The sequence below is a fragment of the Apteryx mantelli genome, chromosome 4, assembly GCF_036417845.1.
Source record: "Apteryx mantelli isolate bAptMan1 chromosome 4, bAptMan1.hap1, whole genome shotgun sequence".
Lineage (NCBI taxonomy): Eukaryota > Metazoa > Chordata > Aves > Apterygiformes > Apterygidae > Apteryx > Apteryx mantelli.
Genome location: NC_089981.1, coordinates 31,167,051 through 31,186,866, shown reverse-complemented (window position 1 = coordinate 31,186,866; position 19,816 = coordinate 31,167,051). Strand labels below are relative to the sequence as shown.

Below are 19,816 nucleotides of genomic sequence, written 5' to 3'. Positions count from 1 at the left end.
AAAGCAGGTAAGAATTCAGTCTATTAGGTAAGCTTCAGTAATACTGTATCCAGTGCCTTGGGTAAGGATAGCTCTGAAACCTGTCCATCCATTTGGATTTCTGCAGAAGATAAGCAAGAGAATGAATGCCTCAGATTCCTCAGCAGGTATGCCAAGTACTCTCCTTGTCATGAGCACGGTTCAGACAGAGGCTAGGCAGGAAGATCTCTGGGTTTGAAATAAACCCACAAGGTGTCTCAGGAACAAAAGTTATTTGTTATACCCTGCGTCAAGGTAAAGAGACCAGGAACGGAGGTCAATGGGACAGATCAGCCACATCCTGAAAGATCAATAAAAAATGATAATACAGAGACCACTACTAGCAGTGGACTGGATGTCAGCGGGGGGAGGAGTGCCTCCACGCCAAACCCCGCAAGCCTCAGGTCCCTGCCAGCCACCAGTTCAGCTACAGCAGCACTGCAACACAGCGAACGACCAGCTTCTCTGTAATAACCTACCACACATACATGCAGGAGGTGTGCTGAGGGAATACTTTTGTGGCAAGAGGAAGAAACACAGGAGATGAAGACTGCCTCAGGCCAGATCTGACTGAACTCATAATTATGGACTGGCAAGAAGGATCTTTGGATTTCTTCCATAGTGTGCTTTCACCTCACACTGTAGTTAGGAAACTTGACATTGGAGGCATGTATTATTTTAAGTAGTAATTGGTCTCCTGAATGCCACCAATCACATGTTTTACAAAGTAATTGCAAGTACTAGCTCATTGTTAAAGCTGCAGGATTGGCCAAGAGTAAGAAGTAGTGCTGCGTAATGCAAGTACTAATGCAGCGAGCTAGCAATCCTTTGTTACTTCAAATACTCACAGTCAGTTTCCACCTGTTCCCTAATGCTAATCTGAAGAAACGAAGCTTGAAGTGATTATCCCTTCACAGCAAAATGCAGGCACCACCTGCTCAAGAAGAAGAAATAGAGTGCATAATCTTCCTGAAGAGATCAATGGGACTTTCCAGATTGCTGCTAAAGCGGTCCTCGCTGAAACAATGGGCGTTCCTGGATGACAAAATATATTCAGCTTGTCTTCATTTCAAATCAGTGATGTTTTTCTCAAGCAGTTTTCAAAGTATACTGGGAAATACAGATGTTTCAATACAGGAATAAGAAGAAAAGTACTGGCAATGCCGCTAACAAATTGTCTGGGGGAGTGAGATTCCTTCTCAGGTTCAAAACAAGCAGTTCCTCCCACTTGCAAGTGAGTAATTACAGCACCATGGTCAGTCAGATAAAGTAAAAGCTCCCTTCCTTATAGAGTTAGCATCCTTATGGCAACTTCTTTCATCAAAATTTCATCTCTTCCATTTGGGGAGAAAAAAGTCTGGGAGAGCAGCACCTGCTCTGGAAGGGATCTGTGCAAACAGCACACAAGTCAAGCTGTAGGATCTCATTCATTAAGACCAAGTATGACAAGAAGCCAACGAGTGATGGGGAGAGCCTTCTTGGCTCCCCTGCAAATTTTCAGGCCCTCCTGAGGCCCAGGGCCCTGCAGAAGGGGTGGGATTGTGTCACTGGGTCCCGAACAAAATTGAGGGCACACTTAATGACACCCCAGGGGCTGGGCAGATGCAGGGCTTGCCCATCAGCATCACTCAAGGTGGGGCTGGCTGGGGAACGGCTGGGCAACTTTTGCCGCTTGCAATCCCTGCAGAGAAGTGGGAGAGCAAGAGGGATTGTGCCACCTCGATCCCAGGGCTCGTGGCAAATTCAGAGGCTGGTAAACTTCCCTTTTTACAGAAGGGTTCTCCATCCTTGCGCTGAAGCAAATGTCTTCTGCAGAACAGCAGGGACACGCAGGCATGAGATTCTTCGCAAATCAGTAAATTCTCAGCACCACAACTGTGGCTGAATTTTCAGGCCTCCTCTGCTTTTTATGTAGCTCTGGTGGAGCTGCAACGTGCTGATGGATGTGAAGGGGCAACAAGTTCAGAAACCCTTACAAAATATTTTGCTGCCCTAATAGATTTCTCCTTCTTCAGGTAACTCCTTAAAATCAGAAAACCCTCTGGATCTCTATTTACTGCAAATATTACCTAGGCTAGAGGACTTAAATATTACTAGGGTTGAGCTAGCTTCTTCTTCTTTGGAAAGCTTCAATAAAAATCAGACAACAGGTGCAGTAATAAAGAATATTTTTTGTTTTAAAAAGTGTCTTCTTAGTTTTAAGTTATTTAGGGTATTCAGAAAGGGAAATGTTTTAGAATATTAAAGCCAATACTTTTGTTAGGCTCCTCAGTCTGTATTTTGGCATCTAAATATGTTTCCTGATTTTTGTGGCCCTGAGCACTCACCATTCCTATAAAATCCCTGAGATCTGCTGGTGTTGAGCACTTCTGAAAGTAAGGCCATCTATTTACATATTTAATTTTAGGCATCAAGGATTGACAATTTAAGCTTAAAATGCTACATATCTCTGTATTATTGCACCCTCGGTTAAAAAGCAGTATGTTTAAGTTGTCTTAGTTGTTCTTTATGAACCCCAACTGCTCAGCCAGTGCAGCTAAAAAGCCAGCCACCAACAGCCATACAAGCTTGCCAGCATGCTGCCCACTGCGGACTAAAAACCAAATGCTTCTGTCAAGAAAGCCTGTTATAAAGCCAGTCTGTTATTTATATGTTGCAGTTCCAGGATTGTGGTAAGCATCCACAGAGCTCACCACTTAGTATTGTGAAATTACTTTCTGAAACATTTTGCTTTTCAGCTAGAACAAAAACGTGATTTATTCTCATCTGAGAAAAAAAAAATCAACAAAAAGAAAAAAAGGAGGGAAGTAAAAGATTTACAAGTTCCTTTGCTTTTTCTTTAAAAGAAAATCAGCAACAAAACGGTAAAGCTCCCTCTTCCACTTTTTGAGTAATGTAAAAGCAAAACAAAAAGAGTCCCAAGATCTCCACTGGAAAATGTGAAAAAGCAAGCAAACCAAGAAACCCCTATAAATGTTTCCAAGAGTTTCTTTTTAGCCTTAGAATATATTTTATGGAAACCAGGGAAAATGGGGACCTATACAATTCATCAAGTCAGATTAAGCAAACATACTTAATATTCCCTGGACAGGATTCTGACTGAGGCTCTCCAAAGATTAAATGTCAATATTTTACTTTAAAAAATAAATTTTCAGGGAATCTTGAAAATAGTATTTCACTTAAGGTGATATTAGATTGTACTCTAGAAACACCTTATAGTTAGAGCAATCTTGATAAACTGTGCTGTCTGGCACTTAGAATAAACAATCTATTTTAAGTATTTTTGATAGCATTTCAAAAGCACAGACAAAAAAACATTTTGGAACAGAAAAGAACTACCTCAATTACCCCTCTGGAAAAAGAAAAAGTGCCTATACAACTGCACAAAGCCCCTGTGTATTTAAATGCACTAACAGTCTAGCACTCAACTGTTAAAAAACCCTACTGGGTTAAAAAAATCAGGTTTAGGTGCTGAGTTGTTACAAAGAGTAGTTCACGTTGCATTTGGACAGTGTTAAAATAATCTTTTTAAGGTGGATGCTAGTGCAGAAATCAGAGATTAAACACAAAGAAATGTAAACAGCTACCACATGCAAGAAAACTAGGTTACAAGAATCACAGCACCAGGCATTCACCGATCACCATGGAAAACAGGAAGTGAAATGCATAGCAACCACAAGCCCAAAAGCAGAAAAGCGCATACCTTCAGCTTGGAATGAAAATCACGAGATTTCCTTCTGGCAAGAACCTGAATGTGACTAGACACCTGCAGGGTAGGGGAAGGGAGGAAACAAAGGAAAAGCCTGTAACCATGGAGATGAAAAGCCCCCTACAACTGGGCAAGCCAAACGTACCTTAATGGCGGCTTGAATTTCCCGAACTTTCTTTCTTGCTAAGACCTGTATGTGACTAGACACCTACATTGTTCAGATTTATAAAAAAAACAAACAAAAGAAAAACAAAAAGCAAATCAAATTTAAAATATCTATTTTTTAAAAAATAACTTTTTTTCTGAAGGGGGTAAGTTATTTGCATCTTCAGTAAGCTCTGCTGTTAAAGATACCACATTCCCAGCCAGATACCAAGCTCTTAGCCCCAAGGCTTAACAATACAGGTCATCACTGCAGTGACTTACTAAGGGGAAAAAAAGTTTCACCCACTAAATTACGCATTCGGCTACAAGAGAGAAGACCCTGTTGACAAGTGGGCGCAGACTGCACGCTTCCTGTCACAGCCCCATCCACAGCCAAGCGCCGCTCCCGCACATGGGGCTCCGACGGGATTACTTGCCTGAGCGAGGGCAACACAGAGCTGCCCAGGGCTGCAGGGCATGCCGGGCCAGACCCTGATCATTTCTGCCACTTGACACTTCGCTCAACTCAGCATCACGAAATTTTATCCTTTATTTGTTGTGTTCTACAGCTCCAACAAGGAGCCTCAGGCTGTGTTTTGACCTCACCAAAATGCTCTAAACTCTGGAATGAACGATAAAATACTGGCACAATATAGGTCTCAGAAGAGGAACCTATGCTGGCTTTCTCTGTAATCTGAGTATCAAATTTGCCCATAAAACACTCATGTAGGTGGGGACCAGTACCTTGATGTCAACATGGGCAATGTCCAGGTTTGGCCCGTTATCATTACATATTACATTTCAGTACAAAATCTGTGTAAACCCAGCCCTGCACTGGACCAATATTATTAATCAAAATTGTTGCCTGTGCAGTGAAGGATCTGGGCCCGAGTCACTTCTTGTTTACTCCAGCATGTACCGAAATTCACAATATGGATGATGAGGCTTTAAATTGTGCAGTTCAGCATAGCACAGTACTGCGCAGCATCCTGCAGACCTTGACGTGAATGTTTAAAAACCACAGCGATAAAAACTGCTAAGGAGAGATCTCTCTTATTCTTACTTGACCTAGGGCATACTGTACCAGGTGCTGCACATATTCAAGTTAGTTACAATTCCTGTCTGGGAAATAAGACAAGCAAAAGAAAAGAGGAACCAAAGCTTTATTTCCTCCCTTTTTAAAGCCTATTCCATGACAGTAGTATCAAAACACCCTGTATTTTTAGTGGGAAGCATATAGTGATACATAAATGAACACAGTCTCTGAAGGCCATCTTCAGAGAATTCTTCGTGAAGCAGCTCAGGAACTAGCTTGCAGTAATTCAGAGTTATACTATTGCTTACTAAGCAGTTTTATAGTCAAACATGTAGACCAAGTTTTGACACGCTTTCAGTGGGATATTAGTGGTGTTAAAGGTTACACAAGGAGCACAATTGTAATGTTTAATTGCTCAGCAGAATTTCTAAAGTAATAAGAATCAAACTTTTCTAAACACTCAGTCAAAAGTGATTTACGAAACGTTATAGATGGATGCACAAGTACAGAGCCAGAACATCACCACATGTAAGTCATCACAGCCCTCTTGGTTTCACTGCATCTCTGCCAGTATACGCTGGCCAAGGATCTAGCCCGTACAGTCGGCATTTTGACTCCTGATGCAGTTTTAAGATCACCAGTGTAACCCCAAACCAACGGAGCTCATATAAGCATAAAAGGGCAGAACTTGGATCTTCTTTAGTTTTAGATTTCTTTGCCAATTGTTTGTTCCTTCTCTATATGCTGCAGTTTCTCTCCCTTCTCATGGCTTTTTTTTCATCCCTTGTACATAGGTTTTCTTCCTAATAGACAAAGGACATCACCCAGGGCAAAATATCACCCAATTCGAAGTGCTTTAAACATGAGCACTGGCAGCAGGCCACCTGTTTATGCTGACTCAGCACCACCTTCCTCCATGTTACCAAACATGTGTCACATGCAAGCCTTTGCCTTCCCTTCATCCCACGTGGAGATGGGGAGAACTGGGATTGAGCATGTAACGTTAGAGAAAGCAAGGGGGCTCTGTGCTTCACAAAGCAACTCGGAACAGCGCAACAGTTTAGTAACCACAACATAAACTACACCAAGACAGAGTGTGTCTTCTGTGGGACTGCTGATCACTGTGGATATTATAAATTAAGGGATTTAGTCATACGAGAGAAGTTAATGGTTATGCGATAATCATCTGAGAAAGACTTAAGACTAGTTAGAGGTTTATTCTGCCTCTTTGATGAATGAAATCTTACCATGGTCACAGACTAGGAGCCTGAAGGCTCTTATGGGGATTTTTTATTATTGTTATTTCATCCTGTAGCAAGTACTACCCATGAGCTGACAGCATGATTACAATCAGTCCTGCTAGATACTTGTTACTTATTTACCTCTCATATTCAAGGATCATAACCTTTATTATATAGGTAAATTGGCTGGACATGTAGAAGTTTCATTATTCACCACCTCAAAATTATCATTACATTATAGAGTTGTCCTTCTAGAAAGATAAGGCACAATGCTTTATTTTCTGCTTTGACTTCTGAAACATCTTTTTTTTTTTTTTTTCCAAATAAGGGGGATGATAGCTTCATGTACACGTAGGTTAATAAAAAATGCATCTCAAACTGTCACTGAAATGATGCACAACACAAAAATCAGTTTTAAATATTTTCTAAAAAGCACATATTTAATCATAACAGTGAAGTCAATACATCATCTCATCAGAGCTGAAGCACAGACAGCCACTGCAGCCAAAAATGCCATGTTTTGTCATTCACTGACATGCATACTTCCCCATTGGGTTATTTTACCTGCTTCCTGGTCCGTGTCTTCCCTGTTCTAAGTTTGATGTATCTCGCTATCAATTCATTCCTACCTGAAACAAAGAAAAATTCATGATAAGGGGCGAGCAGCACCACATCCATAAGTACCATCAAAATATGACATTTAAAAATATGAGCTCTGTGCATATGAGACATTCTTTTTACACATACTCCACTTTACAAACTATTCATCAATATTTCTCATTATTCATCAATATTGCTCTTTCCTCTCCTTAACAGACATTGTATCTGCCACATAAACTGTGCACAGATGACTAAAGTATTCTCCAATTTAAATCCAGCAGCTGTGTTTGCTGGAGGAGGGGAGAACAGCAGCAAGGCAGGTCCCAAGCCAGCGGTTGTGGCCAAGGTCCTAAACGGCTGGAAGGAGGGTTCCCCGCGGCTGGAGGGAGGGCGACACTAGGTCTGGGTTTCTCCGCTTTTGCTTCTGACTCCACCAGACCAACATTTTCAATCCAGGTCCACATGGAGAGCCATTGGAAGGGTGGCTCATCTTGGGAAGATGGGGTGCTGTCCAAGCTGAACCTCCAACTGCCCAGAGGTTAACAGCTGCATGTCAGCTTTGCTCAGAGTTTGAATTTTACAAGGAGGACCACAAAATCTCTCCTCTTTACCAGGAAGCTCTCTGTCTTCCACAGCTTACTAATCACATCCTTAACTTCAGCACAAGAGTGGTTGCACTGCGATGCCTGAGCTCTCTGCTGCAGTGGGACTGATAAACACGGCGGTTTGTTATTTACTCTATTTCTCTTGGAAATGTGCAGTATTTTCAAGTTTCCAAAATGGCTATTTGACTCTTCTTCAGTCACACATTATGCTACTTAATACACACTAACATTTTCTCTCCAAATAATTTCCTTCCTAAATTTTGCTGATGTGGGAGATAAACAGGGCACCACATAAAACTGTTATTTTCACTGTATAGTATGTTTCTTCTCCATGAGTTGTAATAACTTAAATATACTTGTTCAACAAGTCTTAAGTTATGGACTTATTTGCATTCAGCACAAGGGAGAAGCAACCCATGTGTAAAAAATGAGAAAAATGATTCAGTAGCAGGGGAGGGGAGGTTAAGAAAATATCTTGTCACCCACCAAGTTATTTTAAAGTGGATGAGGGCATAGCTGGGGAGTGCAGAAAGCTATTACATCAGCCAGGGGCTCAAACTCCATCAGTTTGATGTTGTGGGGGAGAGACAGGGAAGTTTTAAAGGAGCATGCCTATTTTCTTGAGTGGAACATTGAACACAATTAGTTAAACTAGACTTTCAGTTTCCTTTTTCCTTCTGTCTTCCTCTCTGAACCTTATTTTACACCCTTAGCATAAAATGTCTCACTGCCAGCAGCAGAGTGCTCCTTTCTCTTGGATAGTTTGTTTGCTAAATGAGTACTAGAATATGAAATACCAATGTTCTTTGGAGTAGAGCTACAGTTTCTCTGATTCCCTTTTTGTTTTGGTCTGGACCTTATGCCAGGCTTCTCTGGAACAGGCAACTGTAATCATGATGTGAGGTTTATAACTATTGAACAGGTCTCTTCAGGGCAAACTTCAAGAGGTAAATTTTGTATGAACAAACAGTTTCACAAACAACCAACATTTCTGCACATAAATGAGGGGTTTCCACATGCAAAGGGAGCAGCTAGTTACCTAATTTCATGCAAAGACCTTGTCATTAGGCCAGAAAGCAGTTTTGCAGTGTGCTGTTCCAAGAAGGTACTTGCAGTTTTCAGTGACCTACAAGTGCCTTCGTATTCATGGAGTGAAACTATTGCGATGTTCAGTTTCCGTATCTCTGTATTCTTAAATTTTCTTTATCATCATCCAAACAGTTCACTTTAAATAGAAAAAGTAGAAGAAAACTGGAGAGACTTTAAACATCGCTTCACCCATAACAACAAATCTTTCCAAAAGCAGGAACAGCCGCACTTCTAGGACCAACAACTCAGTACAGACAACTTGTATTATATAATAGCTACATTGCCTTTACTTAAATATTCAAGGATGAGACTGGTTTGGACTGATTCTGAGTGCTAATGTCCAATATGGAGAAGGAACTTTCCTTTCTGTGGCTGTCCTCCTATATCCTCATGCAATCATGGCAGCTACCTCACAGTGACAGGACTGCAAATTCACTTGCAGGTGCTAGGTGGGGCCAAAAATGGAGCTGCTACAACACCACACTACTCTTCATTAGCATTAAATGGAACATTTCTACAATGGAAAAATATCATACAATTTGGGGGAAAACACTGAGGGAGAGGCCACAGCAATGAGAAGAAAGAGGGAAAAGGCATACAACAGCAGCACGTCATATTAAAGGTGCTTTGGGTTTTCCAAAACCATTTGGCAGCGGCTTGTAGGGCTTGTATTTTATGCCTCTGCACTGTCTCTTTAGTGAGTATGAGGCTTGCAGAGAGTAAGGAGGTGCTTAAAAATAAAAAGAAAATCAGGAGGACACATTTCATTGCCTGCAGGCAGGGAGCCTTAATGTCGTGGCAATCAGGAATGCAAACACAGGAGCACGCTGGGATCCAGTAGGTTTCAGAGCTCACCATATAGACAGACCAGGGCTGAAACTGTGCTCATACGCTCACTGTATGGTAGGTGATATGAACATCTTCATTTTTTTAAATGCACATTGTGCTCGAATTAGAGAATGACCCTCCGTAGGAAGAACCTTCTTTACAGCTCTTTAAGTAGATGCAGAAATTAAAAAAACAGAACAGTCTCTGGTGTAAAAAAGGTTGTCAGGTTGTCCTTATCAGCAGCTGGTGACTCTGCAAGGTCAATGAATCCATATGGTGATGTAAAGAACACCTTGGCGTCTCTTGTGCCTTGGTCTGCACTGAAGATGTTTCTGATATATGGTCACAGCACAGGCCACTCCTGCCAGCCCATGCCCATTAAGGCAGTCCTCTGAGATCACAGCTGTAGCTGAGCAAGGAAGAGTTACATCTGTTCACAGTTTCACAGTTTTCTTCCCAGTCAAGAGAGCTAGAAAACTATTTTTAAAGGAAAGCTCAGATTCCCATGTAGCCACTTGACAGGAAAAGCAGCTTTATAAAAAACACCAAGCAACGAATGTCTAGTTTGTATTATTCAAAATACCAGCCAAGTGCTGTCGCCAGTTTAGTCCCAGTCCATACGTGAAGTGCTTTGGCGTGAATTAAGAGGGGATTTCTCCAGCCGCCATCTAGCCCGGCAGGGGTATGACTAACTAGATGGTGGTTCTGCAAAGTGCTCACTTTCACTTCAGGTGAAGTCCGGCTTGAGAAGAGTCACCACGGTGGGATAATTGAAGCTCACCGACAGGAAGGTGGAGCTCTATAAGGAACTATGCAGAGACCAAGGCAACAGCCTTACTTTTTCCTAACCACCATGTTTTCAACACAGTAAAGAAATATGCACCAGGTTTAACCAGAGCAAGTGATATGAGGCTCAGTAAATAGCCTCTGCCTATCCAGAATGATCTGAAAAGCCTTAATGTCTTTCTTAGACTACCAAAACGCCATAAACACAAACATAAGTATCGCCTAACGTGAACAAAATAGACCTCCCCAAGGTAATGTTTACAGACTTTATGATGCTCTTCTTTACCAGCTCTGACAGATACTAACAAAAAACAACGCATCTCCAGATGACCAAGACAAAGAGAGAATTTTAAAGAAAGGAAGGCAGAATAATCCTAAAAAGACACTGTCCTCTTTTTGGGAATGAGAAGAACTTGAAACAAAAGGAAGCTCAAGGAACCTCTTACACTGCCCTTTAGAAATCTTAGGGTGAATAATGGCCATCAATGAACATATCTGTTTTCCTCTAAGAACAGCTCAGCCGTGGAAATATTTTCCACATACATGCCCTCACTCTTTTTCCCTGTCATATATACCTGGGAAATTGCCTGGCAGAAAAGAAGAGGTCAGGTTTATGAACTGTACATGTTCACCTCCTTCTTCTTGTCATCTGCTGTGACAGTCCCCGACTTTGAATGTTTTAGTTCAGGTATCAAAGAGAGAGTTTTGGGGAAGTGCCCAGTCAGATAAAACATCTTCGCAGCACAGGAATCCTTCTAGGGATCTTGAAAGGATCAGAATAGGACCACAGAAAATATTTTATATAGGCTTATTTTTGTCTGTTTCTTTTAAATTCAGGCTTTTATCTGTCATGCCCTTCTGTACTGTGAGTTAAATAGCAAAATATATTTCTCCCTTGACAGATGCTGTGGAAGATGCATTTTAAGCAAAGAAACATCTTTTTTAATCATGGCAGAAAGTAGCTAAAAGGGAGTTCAGGTAGAAAAAGGTACAGGGCTTTACCAGCGAGGCTTTACTTGGTACCTAAACCTTGGACTCTCTGGTCAGGGTGAAAAATCAGCCCTCCGCACCAGGCTTGTGCTCATGCTGCTGAATGCCCCGCAGCTGCAGGGCCAAACACCTCTGTCTGCTTTCCCAAGCTCAGTCCAGTACTGCTACCCCATCCCCAAGAAGTACCACCCTAAATAAACCAGCTCCAGCAAATGCTGCAGCAAGAAAGTTTCTCTCCAGGGCTCCCGGCCGGCACGGCATGCTGGTGTCTTTATTTAGAGTGTTAATAACACAAATTAAACCACTGCACTCAAAGCTCCCAGTAATAAGCACCATCCGAATGGGATAAAAATAGATAAGTATGGGAAATTAAATCATTCAATAATTTGAAAATAAGCAGCTAATTTTAAAAAGTTTTCATATTCAACAAAAAATCAAGTAATGACTAAGTAGAAAACCTATTTTTTTAAATAATGATATACTATGAATTTCTCCAAAGTCCACGAGACTGTGGCTTGAAAAGGTATTTCATATACTTAGCACAAGGTCTGGATACAGACCTGCTTGCTAAACTTCTCACAAAACAAACATTTTATCTACCAAGGCACATTCGTGCCCATATTCCACCACGGCAAAGCTTTTCAGCTGGTTTTGGTAAACTCAATTTCTAGTCCCCTCAGCTTGAAGCTGCCAAGACGAGCTGATTATCACAAAGTGCCGAGCGTTCGCCTGTAAGCCAAATTTGATAGCCAGGGGGAATTTTGTTTGATTAAGAGCCTGCCGATGAATTTGCAGCACCTTAGGCAAGCGCTCCCCCATGCTTTAGTGGGATGACCCATGCGAGCGCAGCGAGCAGCGCTTAGTCTCTTTGTCTTGCTATTCAGCACGGCCAGCTCCAAATCCCACCCCGGCTCGTGGGGGTCTGTCCACGGGGACCGTCGGCGGAGGAGAGGACGATTTTAACCTTTTCCTCCACCAGAGCATCATGGCAGGCGCTTTCCAGGCAGGCGGCTGCGCTCAGCCCGTCGAGGGGTAGCTGGCCCGTTGCGGGCTGCCTCCGGGAAGTTTTCTGCTCCATTTTGTCAGCAGAATATCAGGCTGGCCTAAAACTCGCCAGCGACGCTTTCTGAAGACACTTTAAAGCCAAATTAGCTAACAAAAAGCCTCTTGTAGATAAAAGAGCTCTGTAAGTCAACAACTGGCTAAGCAGTTTAAACCCCTAAGTAAGGCATCCTCTATTTAAACGTTATAGGCAAATCTAATTTAAGCTTTTAAAAATATTACGGGCAGGTGTTTAAGTCGCCGGCATGGTGCGTCCGGGGCGGGCGCGGGTGGGGGCTGGGCGCTTCCCGCGCGGGCAGCATTTTGTTCAGACAAGCTTTCTGCAGAAGGTCATGTGACACAGGCCAAATAAACAGCATCTGGGGATTTTCAATTACAGACCTTCACCCAGCATGCCTGCACTGTAATCTCTACCAGATGAGGCTCAGGCCTCACTATTTTCAATAATTCACACACTGTGTACACATAACATGACAATAAGGGCATTCATGCAACCGCCTGATTCGCACATCAAAGCTCCCAAATGGCCAGCTGTAAGCATGCTTACTGCTGAATAATTCATTCTTTTCACAGGCTTGAAAAAACGCTCAGCAGGAGTTGGCAAGCTTGTGTTCTTTCCTGTGTGGTATGCTAAGCTCAAATTTTGAAAGAGGTACAGCCCCACTAAAAAGAGTCAGAGATCCAACTATTTAAATGTGCATTTGCGAGCTTTCAGATGGTTGCTTAAAAAAAAGGGGTCAAAAAAAAAAAAAGCCATAAACTAAACAAGCTATGTTTCCAAGTGGGTAGAGGAGATAAAATGAAATAGCCTACATGTTTTCTGGGGCAGGTGCTTAATAAATATAAAACTGTTTTCCAGAAGGTAAAATTTGCTTTACACATATTATTCCTCACTAAATACCTTAGATATACCAGAGGCATAATAGTTAACAAGTTCAGCAAACCTGAAATTTCCACATACTTAGCATAAATTTTCAACTGTGTGACAAGGAGCATTTTAGTTCAGACTAACTTGTATGAAAAAGGCAAATACAGAAACAACAAAGCTAATTCTGTAGGGCCTATTTAGCGTGCTTACAAATCCGGATCAAATGCTAATTTCTAGATGATATTTTAACAACTCCTATTTGCAGTGACATCTCTGAACATTTAGCATTTAGCTTGCAACCTGTGAGTGTTCCAGATTTTGAAAATATTTTGGCCTTACACAACTGAAGCATCATTAAAAAAAAAAAAAAGTCTGCTTCATAATATCAAGTTTTCTTAACTGTCAATCAATGCCAGAACCAGCAGGATCAACTAGTCGTGACCTCTCCTTATAGCAAACACATGCTGCTTACCAGCTGTGGACTGTGTTTTTTACACCCTTTTCTCTATCATTCAGAATGGCTTCCTCCTAATCACAATAATCCCAAAAGTGCTAAAACATATCAATCGTCCTTTAAGCCCTGCCTACAAAAGGCCAGCCATCCTGCCTTTATGGGCTTGTCCAACAGCAGCTGATACTTCATTCAACTACAAATCCAATTTAGCAGTTACAAGAGGTTTAGCATCACTGGAAAAATATTGGTGTTGATCCTGCACTCTTTAAGTCAGCAAATATTCCTTTGCCATATTGTTTAGCTTTTTCTGCCATATTTACACTTCTGCTGGATTCCCCTGAATGACTTCAACAACAGCATTTAACCTCTGAACTGGTAATATTTACAGTTAATCAAACGGTGATTTTAAAAATGTTTACCACAATTACAGAAACATAAGCCTATTTGTATTCCAACTGTTAAGGATCTGAAAAAAAAAAAAGTCCAGCAACCCTAAAAACAAACACAGTTATTTCATTCAAAACCATAGTGCACACTTTATGTACTAGTTATGCAGGATGTTATTTATTATAGCCCTTTGGGCAAGTTCATGGCAATTTTTTCACTTGTGTATTTTTAATTGCCAAATGAGCCAATGCAAACATTCCCTTGATTCCCCCCCGCCCCCCACACACTCTTTTTCTTTTTTAATTACCAGCACTATAAATATATGTAATGCTTTAAGAGGAGGGAATTGGACAGATGGACAGAATCGGAAAATCGGTGAGATCACTCAGGTTCGGTAGCATCAGGCAGAGGGTAACTCCCGCTGCCCGACGCAGAAGAACCAGGAGCTGCTTTTTCACTTGCGTTGTAGCAGTGACACCCAGGCTCGCACCCACCTGGCACCGGCACCTGCCTGCGGGGCTGCTTGCTGGTGCGCTGGGTCCTGTGGCGCAGGGCAACACACACGCACGTGCACACACACATGATTACAATAAGCCACTTAAGTATTATTATACACATATTAACTGCTTGCAAAGTGTACTGTAACTGGGTTGCCCAAGAGGACAGGGAAAAAGAAAAGATCCAAGAAACAAAATAACCGAAATAATCCTTTTGGATGCTAATGAGCGAACAATTACAATGACGCAGTGAAGTTATATCATAATGATACTCCCAAGGAAAAGAACTTGTAGTGCATGGTATTAAAAAACAACAACAACAAACTGATCCCAGATTGAAGCAATACCACAACTTAATTCATACAGCAAAAGGGAAATGACCTAATAGTAGCAGGGAATGATAAATGTTAAAGTCTTAACCTTTTGGTTTTTATCCCAGCCTCAGTTTTAAAGAAAACAACAAAAGACCCATATACACATCTGGTTCAAAAATCTTCAGTGACACTAATGCAATGCATTGGATTCTGCTTGGCAGGTCTTCACACTGGGAAATATTCCATATAAGCATTGTTTATTAATTTTATTCTTCCGAGTTTTTAAAAATACAGACAGAACATATTTCAAAGAGAGAGAAGAATGATCCAGAGAGGCTTCAGCCTCTCTGAATATCAATTCATTAATTAATATTTTGTCAGTGTCAGTTGTCTCAACAAAAGAAGGTTTTATAATTTACTCTAAGCCCCGTTTAATTAAAATTTAAATGTTACAAAAATACATGGAAATTTTTTGCTGCCTTGTAATTACACAGTTTTCTGCTTACTATAAACTGTATTTTATTGCAACCAAAAATGCATTTTAAAACAAACAGCAATTTTCAGGCTTCAGAATATACAAAGAAATCACCATACGAAAAAAAATCCCCAAACTTGACCTTTGCCATCTATCTGGATCAGCTACAGATGTTTAGTGGATTATATAAAAACCTAGATGTCCTTAATCTGACTCCCTTTTTTTTCCTGCTAGGAGAGGAAGTCGTAGTAAGCTAGTTGCAAAGAATGTTTGTGACTTTCCTGTGCATATGTGATTACTATGTTATTTTCCAAAGTAGTTCCAATTTCTCAGTGACGTGAATGGTTCAGAAACAAGAAGACTTTTGCCCAACACTATTGACAAAAAGTCTGATTTGGACAGAAATCCTTCAAATACACAGACAATAGGCTGGCTGACCTGTCATGCATGATGGATGAGTTAAGGGGATTAAAACCACGATTTGCATCATAAAAGATAAAAATTAGCAAAATAGAATTTCTCAGTAGGTGGCTTCATTTCTGTTTGTTCTCCTAGGAAAAATGAAGTCCATTCTTAAAGGAATTAGGATTGTTTAAGTGATAGCCATTTGCATAGGTGGAATTTTGGATGCCGGTTTGATTTTTATTATTTACTCTATAAGAAAACCGTTTTAACTACTAATACAAGTTTATTTTTCCCCCTCATATTTAATATTAAAATATTATTTTACACAACTAGTGTTTTAAAACACCTTTACACTGTATGTATATCTTAGTGTTTACATGTTTATAAACTGCATGTGCCAAAAAAAAGTTTTGAATTCAGAAAGAAGTAGAAATGATCAAAAAAAACCCCAAAGTTACTTTAAATTGTGTATTGATGCTTCACTGGGGTTCTAAATATGAGCCTGTTCCTCAAGAACTGTAAAAGGCGGATCCTTGAAATATTGCGTGTGCGTTTCTTTTGACTAGATTTATATTGCACAGAGAGATGGTACTTAAAAGACTCAGAAATTATGGCACAAAATACCATAATGAAAGACTCGCTTTACAGAGTGGCATTATATTGTTCCTACAATATCACTTTGGAAGAAATCTTTATGACCAAGTCAGAACATACAACAATGAAAATACCTGTGGAAGCTCTAGAAACATCCACTCAGAGTCTCCCCTCACTCCTGCAGAGAAGAATTAAGATTTGCGTGTTAAACAAAAGTATGTAGTTGTAAAAATAATGGAGTTCCCTCTCTCTGAAAGGCTCATGTATCCAATTCACACCTTCCAGAAAATCCAGTAAATTTTTAAAAACATGTCAGTGTACTGTCAAATCTGTTTTTGAACTTCTCTCCCCTTTTAATAGTGGACTGCAGTCCATGATATATTCCCCATTGCACTATAGTAGTATTAATAGAGAACAAAGCTGAGGCATTAAGGAGGTAAATTTCTTCCACTGATGCCATTACAAACTGGAAAAGCTGTGACATGATTTCTCAACACAGCATTTACTATAATGAGATTTTAAGACAGCAGGTCACTTCTCCTGCTCAGTGATTGGGATTCTGGCCAAATTCAGAGGTTCTCTAGGGCAGGTCAATTTTAGGCCCCAAAGCTGAGGACTGGAGTCCCATCATACGGCACCCAGGGCGGGTGGGAATTCATCTGCATAGGAGAGATGACGATGCTAGCTGCCTTCATTTTCAGCACCACAGACTCTGCACTGGCATTTCCTGCAGCTCTGCAAAAATTGTTTATTTAGCTTATGAATTATTTGGTGCCTGTGTCCCATGCAGTTAAGATGCTTTCACAGCAGGTGCAAAGAGGTATTTAAATTTGCATTATATCCAGGATATTTGGAATCAGTTTGTCTTAGATGACAGGTTCTGACAGCGGATAGGCCAAGTGGAGAAACATTTGACCAACATATGAAAGAGCTTGGGATACATCCAACACTAACCTTGGTATCCAAGTTATTTCACAAGCACAAAGTAACATTTTGTGGAGATTTTACAGCTAACAATGTAGTTCTAGCTACAGTACAATAAATATTTTGCTCCAATTTATGAACCCACAAGAGAGACCCACAACATACTTGAGCTTGAGGGTAACTCATTTCTTGCAAACCCAGACTCAAAACTTAAAATTGTGAATAATTTAACTCTTTTTAGCCTAAAGAAAGAACAGCTGGGCTTGTCTGCACTCCCAGGTATGATATGAACCTGTCCAGATTACTCCTCCATTCCTGCCTCCTTCCTGATCTTAAAAGGGTCAATTTGACATTTGAGCTCAAATGAGCAGAAGCACAATATCCCTATACTTTTGAAGGATTCCCAGGACATCAGCCCCAAGGGAGAAGAAGAAACCTTAATGTCATTATTAACTCAGGTATCAAAACATGACAAGCTGTTACAGAACTGAAGATGCCGCTGCTTATTTTGAAACATAGCCATGAGACACAGCAATGAAGAGTTGAGTAATCAAATAATAACACATCATAATACATGTTGTTTAAATTTGAAAATGTTCCTCGTAATCTACTCATCAGACTGAAAAATGCCTGCCTGGCCCTTCCTCCCTCTCCTTCTCCCTGGACTCCAAGGCCTCCAGCAACTGAAGCAGTCCAGGGTATGTTCCAAGAAGTGTAAATAGTGCATTGCTGATTTTATTATCATGGAAAATACCCATTTGTGCCTTTCAAAATTTGCAGGTATACTCTGGAGAATCAGAAGGAAATTTTGCCTAGTGCATCCCCAAAATGCATTAGAATGCAGGCAAATACAGTTTTATCTGCAAAATGAAGAAGATAGTAAGTCATTATTTACAATAAAAGAAAGGTGCTAGTTAAATGAGTATAACAATCCTTCTAGGTTGTGATTTTTCTCCCAATCTCATGCAGTGAAAAAGTTACACAAAACATCAGTCCCACTTTCTACCTGGTATGTGTCCCCTCCACTTGCCTTCTCTTCAGCACAGAGATCACACTAAACAGCTCCAGCAGCCAGTGACTTACAGTCCTGACAGCAACAACTGACATTTCAAGAGGAGCCGAAGGATTTCACTTCAGAGCTCAGATGTGCCTCACTGGGGGCTGTGGGCCCGCGGTTGGCATTAGGACAAGGACAGGAGAGGGGATGTCCCAGTGCTGTAACCATATTTGAGATCGCTAGGACCACGACACTTACATCGGCAGCAACTGTGAGCGTGACAACCTCATTCAGCAATGAAGGAAAGCTAAATACACAGAGATCCGGAACTGCATTCAACGGTTATTTATGCCACTTACAGATTTCCACCCCTATCAAGCTCTTAGTTTAATCATGTGACCTTATTGTCTGTTTTGTCTAATCTGCTGATATGGTAACCTGTAGTCTCTGGCACATAAAATGATGTTTTTTTCCTTGAACGATGGCTCTTTATGCGTTTTTTCGCTCTCCCCCCCACCCCCTTCAGGGTGATCTCTCCTTTTCTCAAAATCAGTTATTTACCTTAAAGAGTGAGGATAAACAATACTGATCCTTCTACTTCCTCAGTTGTTTCTAGGATAACTCTCCATCCCGTATTAGTCCAGCTTTAGAGATCACTGCTCTTCCACCCAGCACCATACCCTGCCTGCCTGCCCTAATGGATGCCCAGGCTGTCCCACAGCTTGGGGGTGTCCTGCTCCCCCTTCGCTCTGAAAACTTGCACAGCTCAGAGGGCAATCTGGCACTTAGATCCCAGACTGTTCATTTCACCTGCTTCAAGTCTTTGGGCCCAGACTTTGTAAAGCAAGGAATGTGCATTTTAAACACAACTGGGTGCAATGCTTTTATTTTGCAGGCACTATTTCCTAATGAGCAAAGCTCTGGACAAGGCTCCTGCATCTTACTCTTACTTGGCCAGTGGTCTGCTGAGTGAATCTTGACATACAGAAAACTGTAGTGCAAAGCGAGGAAGGGATACTGAGCTTCACCAGTGAGCAGCTGAGACTGACAAATGAAAAAGGTTATTAAAGTGTTAAATAATGTATAGTTAGTTTGTATAATGTATACTTATAGTATAGCTGTTGAAAGTCATAAGCAAATGGTCCACAGGTCAGTCAAAGAAATTCCACCTACTACTGGGCAGAATTATGGTAATATATGCATGAAGAGATTAAATTAGCACTGCAGAGACTTTGCAAGAGTGCTTGCAAAGAGTAACATCCCTTTCATCTTTTGCGAGGTGCATATGAATATATCAGTACTCACCCCTCCAGACACTAAATTGAGCCATAGACTGATTTTCCATAGGAGATAAGAACGAGATGTAAAAATATACTTAGTTACCTCAGAGGCTCACAAATGTTTATACGAAGCTATTAAAAAGCTGAGACATATTCATTTAAAAGAAAATGAAAGGTTGTTTCTGGTACTGCTGATGCAGTTATGCGTTTTCTGTGGGGGGAAATTTATAGCCACATTATTGCTGTCAAGGAGGGCAGTGAGCCACAAGGATTTCCAGATGCCATGTGTGAAGTTTCTCATTTCCCCAACTATACTAAAATACATTAGCACCCAAATGCAAACAAACTTTAAAAAGTATCTATCATTAAAACACGTGTGGTCCCGCTGCCTAGGCTTAAGAGATTCAGTCTTTTCCTTTCTTTTCTTTTTAAGCCACATAGGAGACTGTATTGCAGCACTCCCCAGGGGCCTAATACTGATCTTACTGATGTCAACAGTAATACTTCAGGATG

General features: G+C 40.9%; 1 protein-coding gene across 8 annotated transcripts in view; it reads right to left on the bottom strand.

Moving 5' to 3' along the window:
• TEAD1 (TEA domain transcription factor 1) overlaps positions 1 to 19,816 on the bottom strand; it is a 161,599-nt gene that overhangs the window by 41,998 nt on the left and 99,785 nt on the right. For 5 of the 8 annotated variants that reach the window (XR_010884084.1, XM_067296147.1, XM_067296144.1 and 2 more), the window contains 2 exons: positions 6,713 to 6,777; positions 3,722 to 3,784 (listed from right to left, as the gene is read on the bottom strand). Coding sequence is in view for 5 of the 8 variants with exons in the window: in XM_067296144.1 (XP_067152245.1) it covers positions 3,722 to 3,784; positions 6,713 to 6,777 (128 nt within the window). In the remaining 3 variants the exon portion in view is untranslated. Of the gene's footprint in view, positions 1 to 3,721; positions 3,785 to 3,872; positions 3,936 to 6,712; positions 6,778 to 19,816 lie in introns of all 8 variants that reach the window. The other 3 variants (XM_067296143.1, XM_067296146.1, XM_067296148.1) reach the window with 2 other exon arrangements.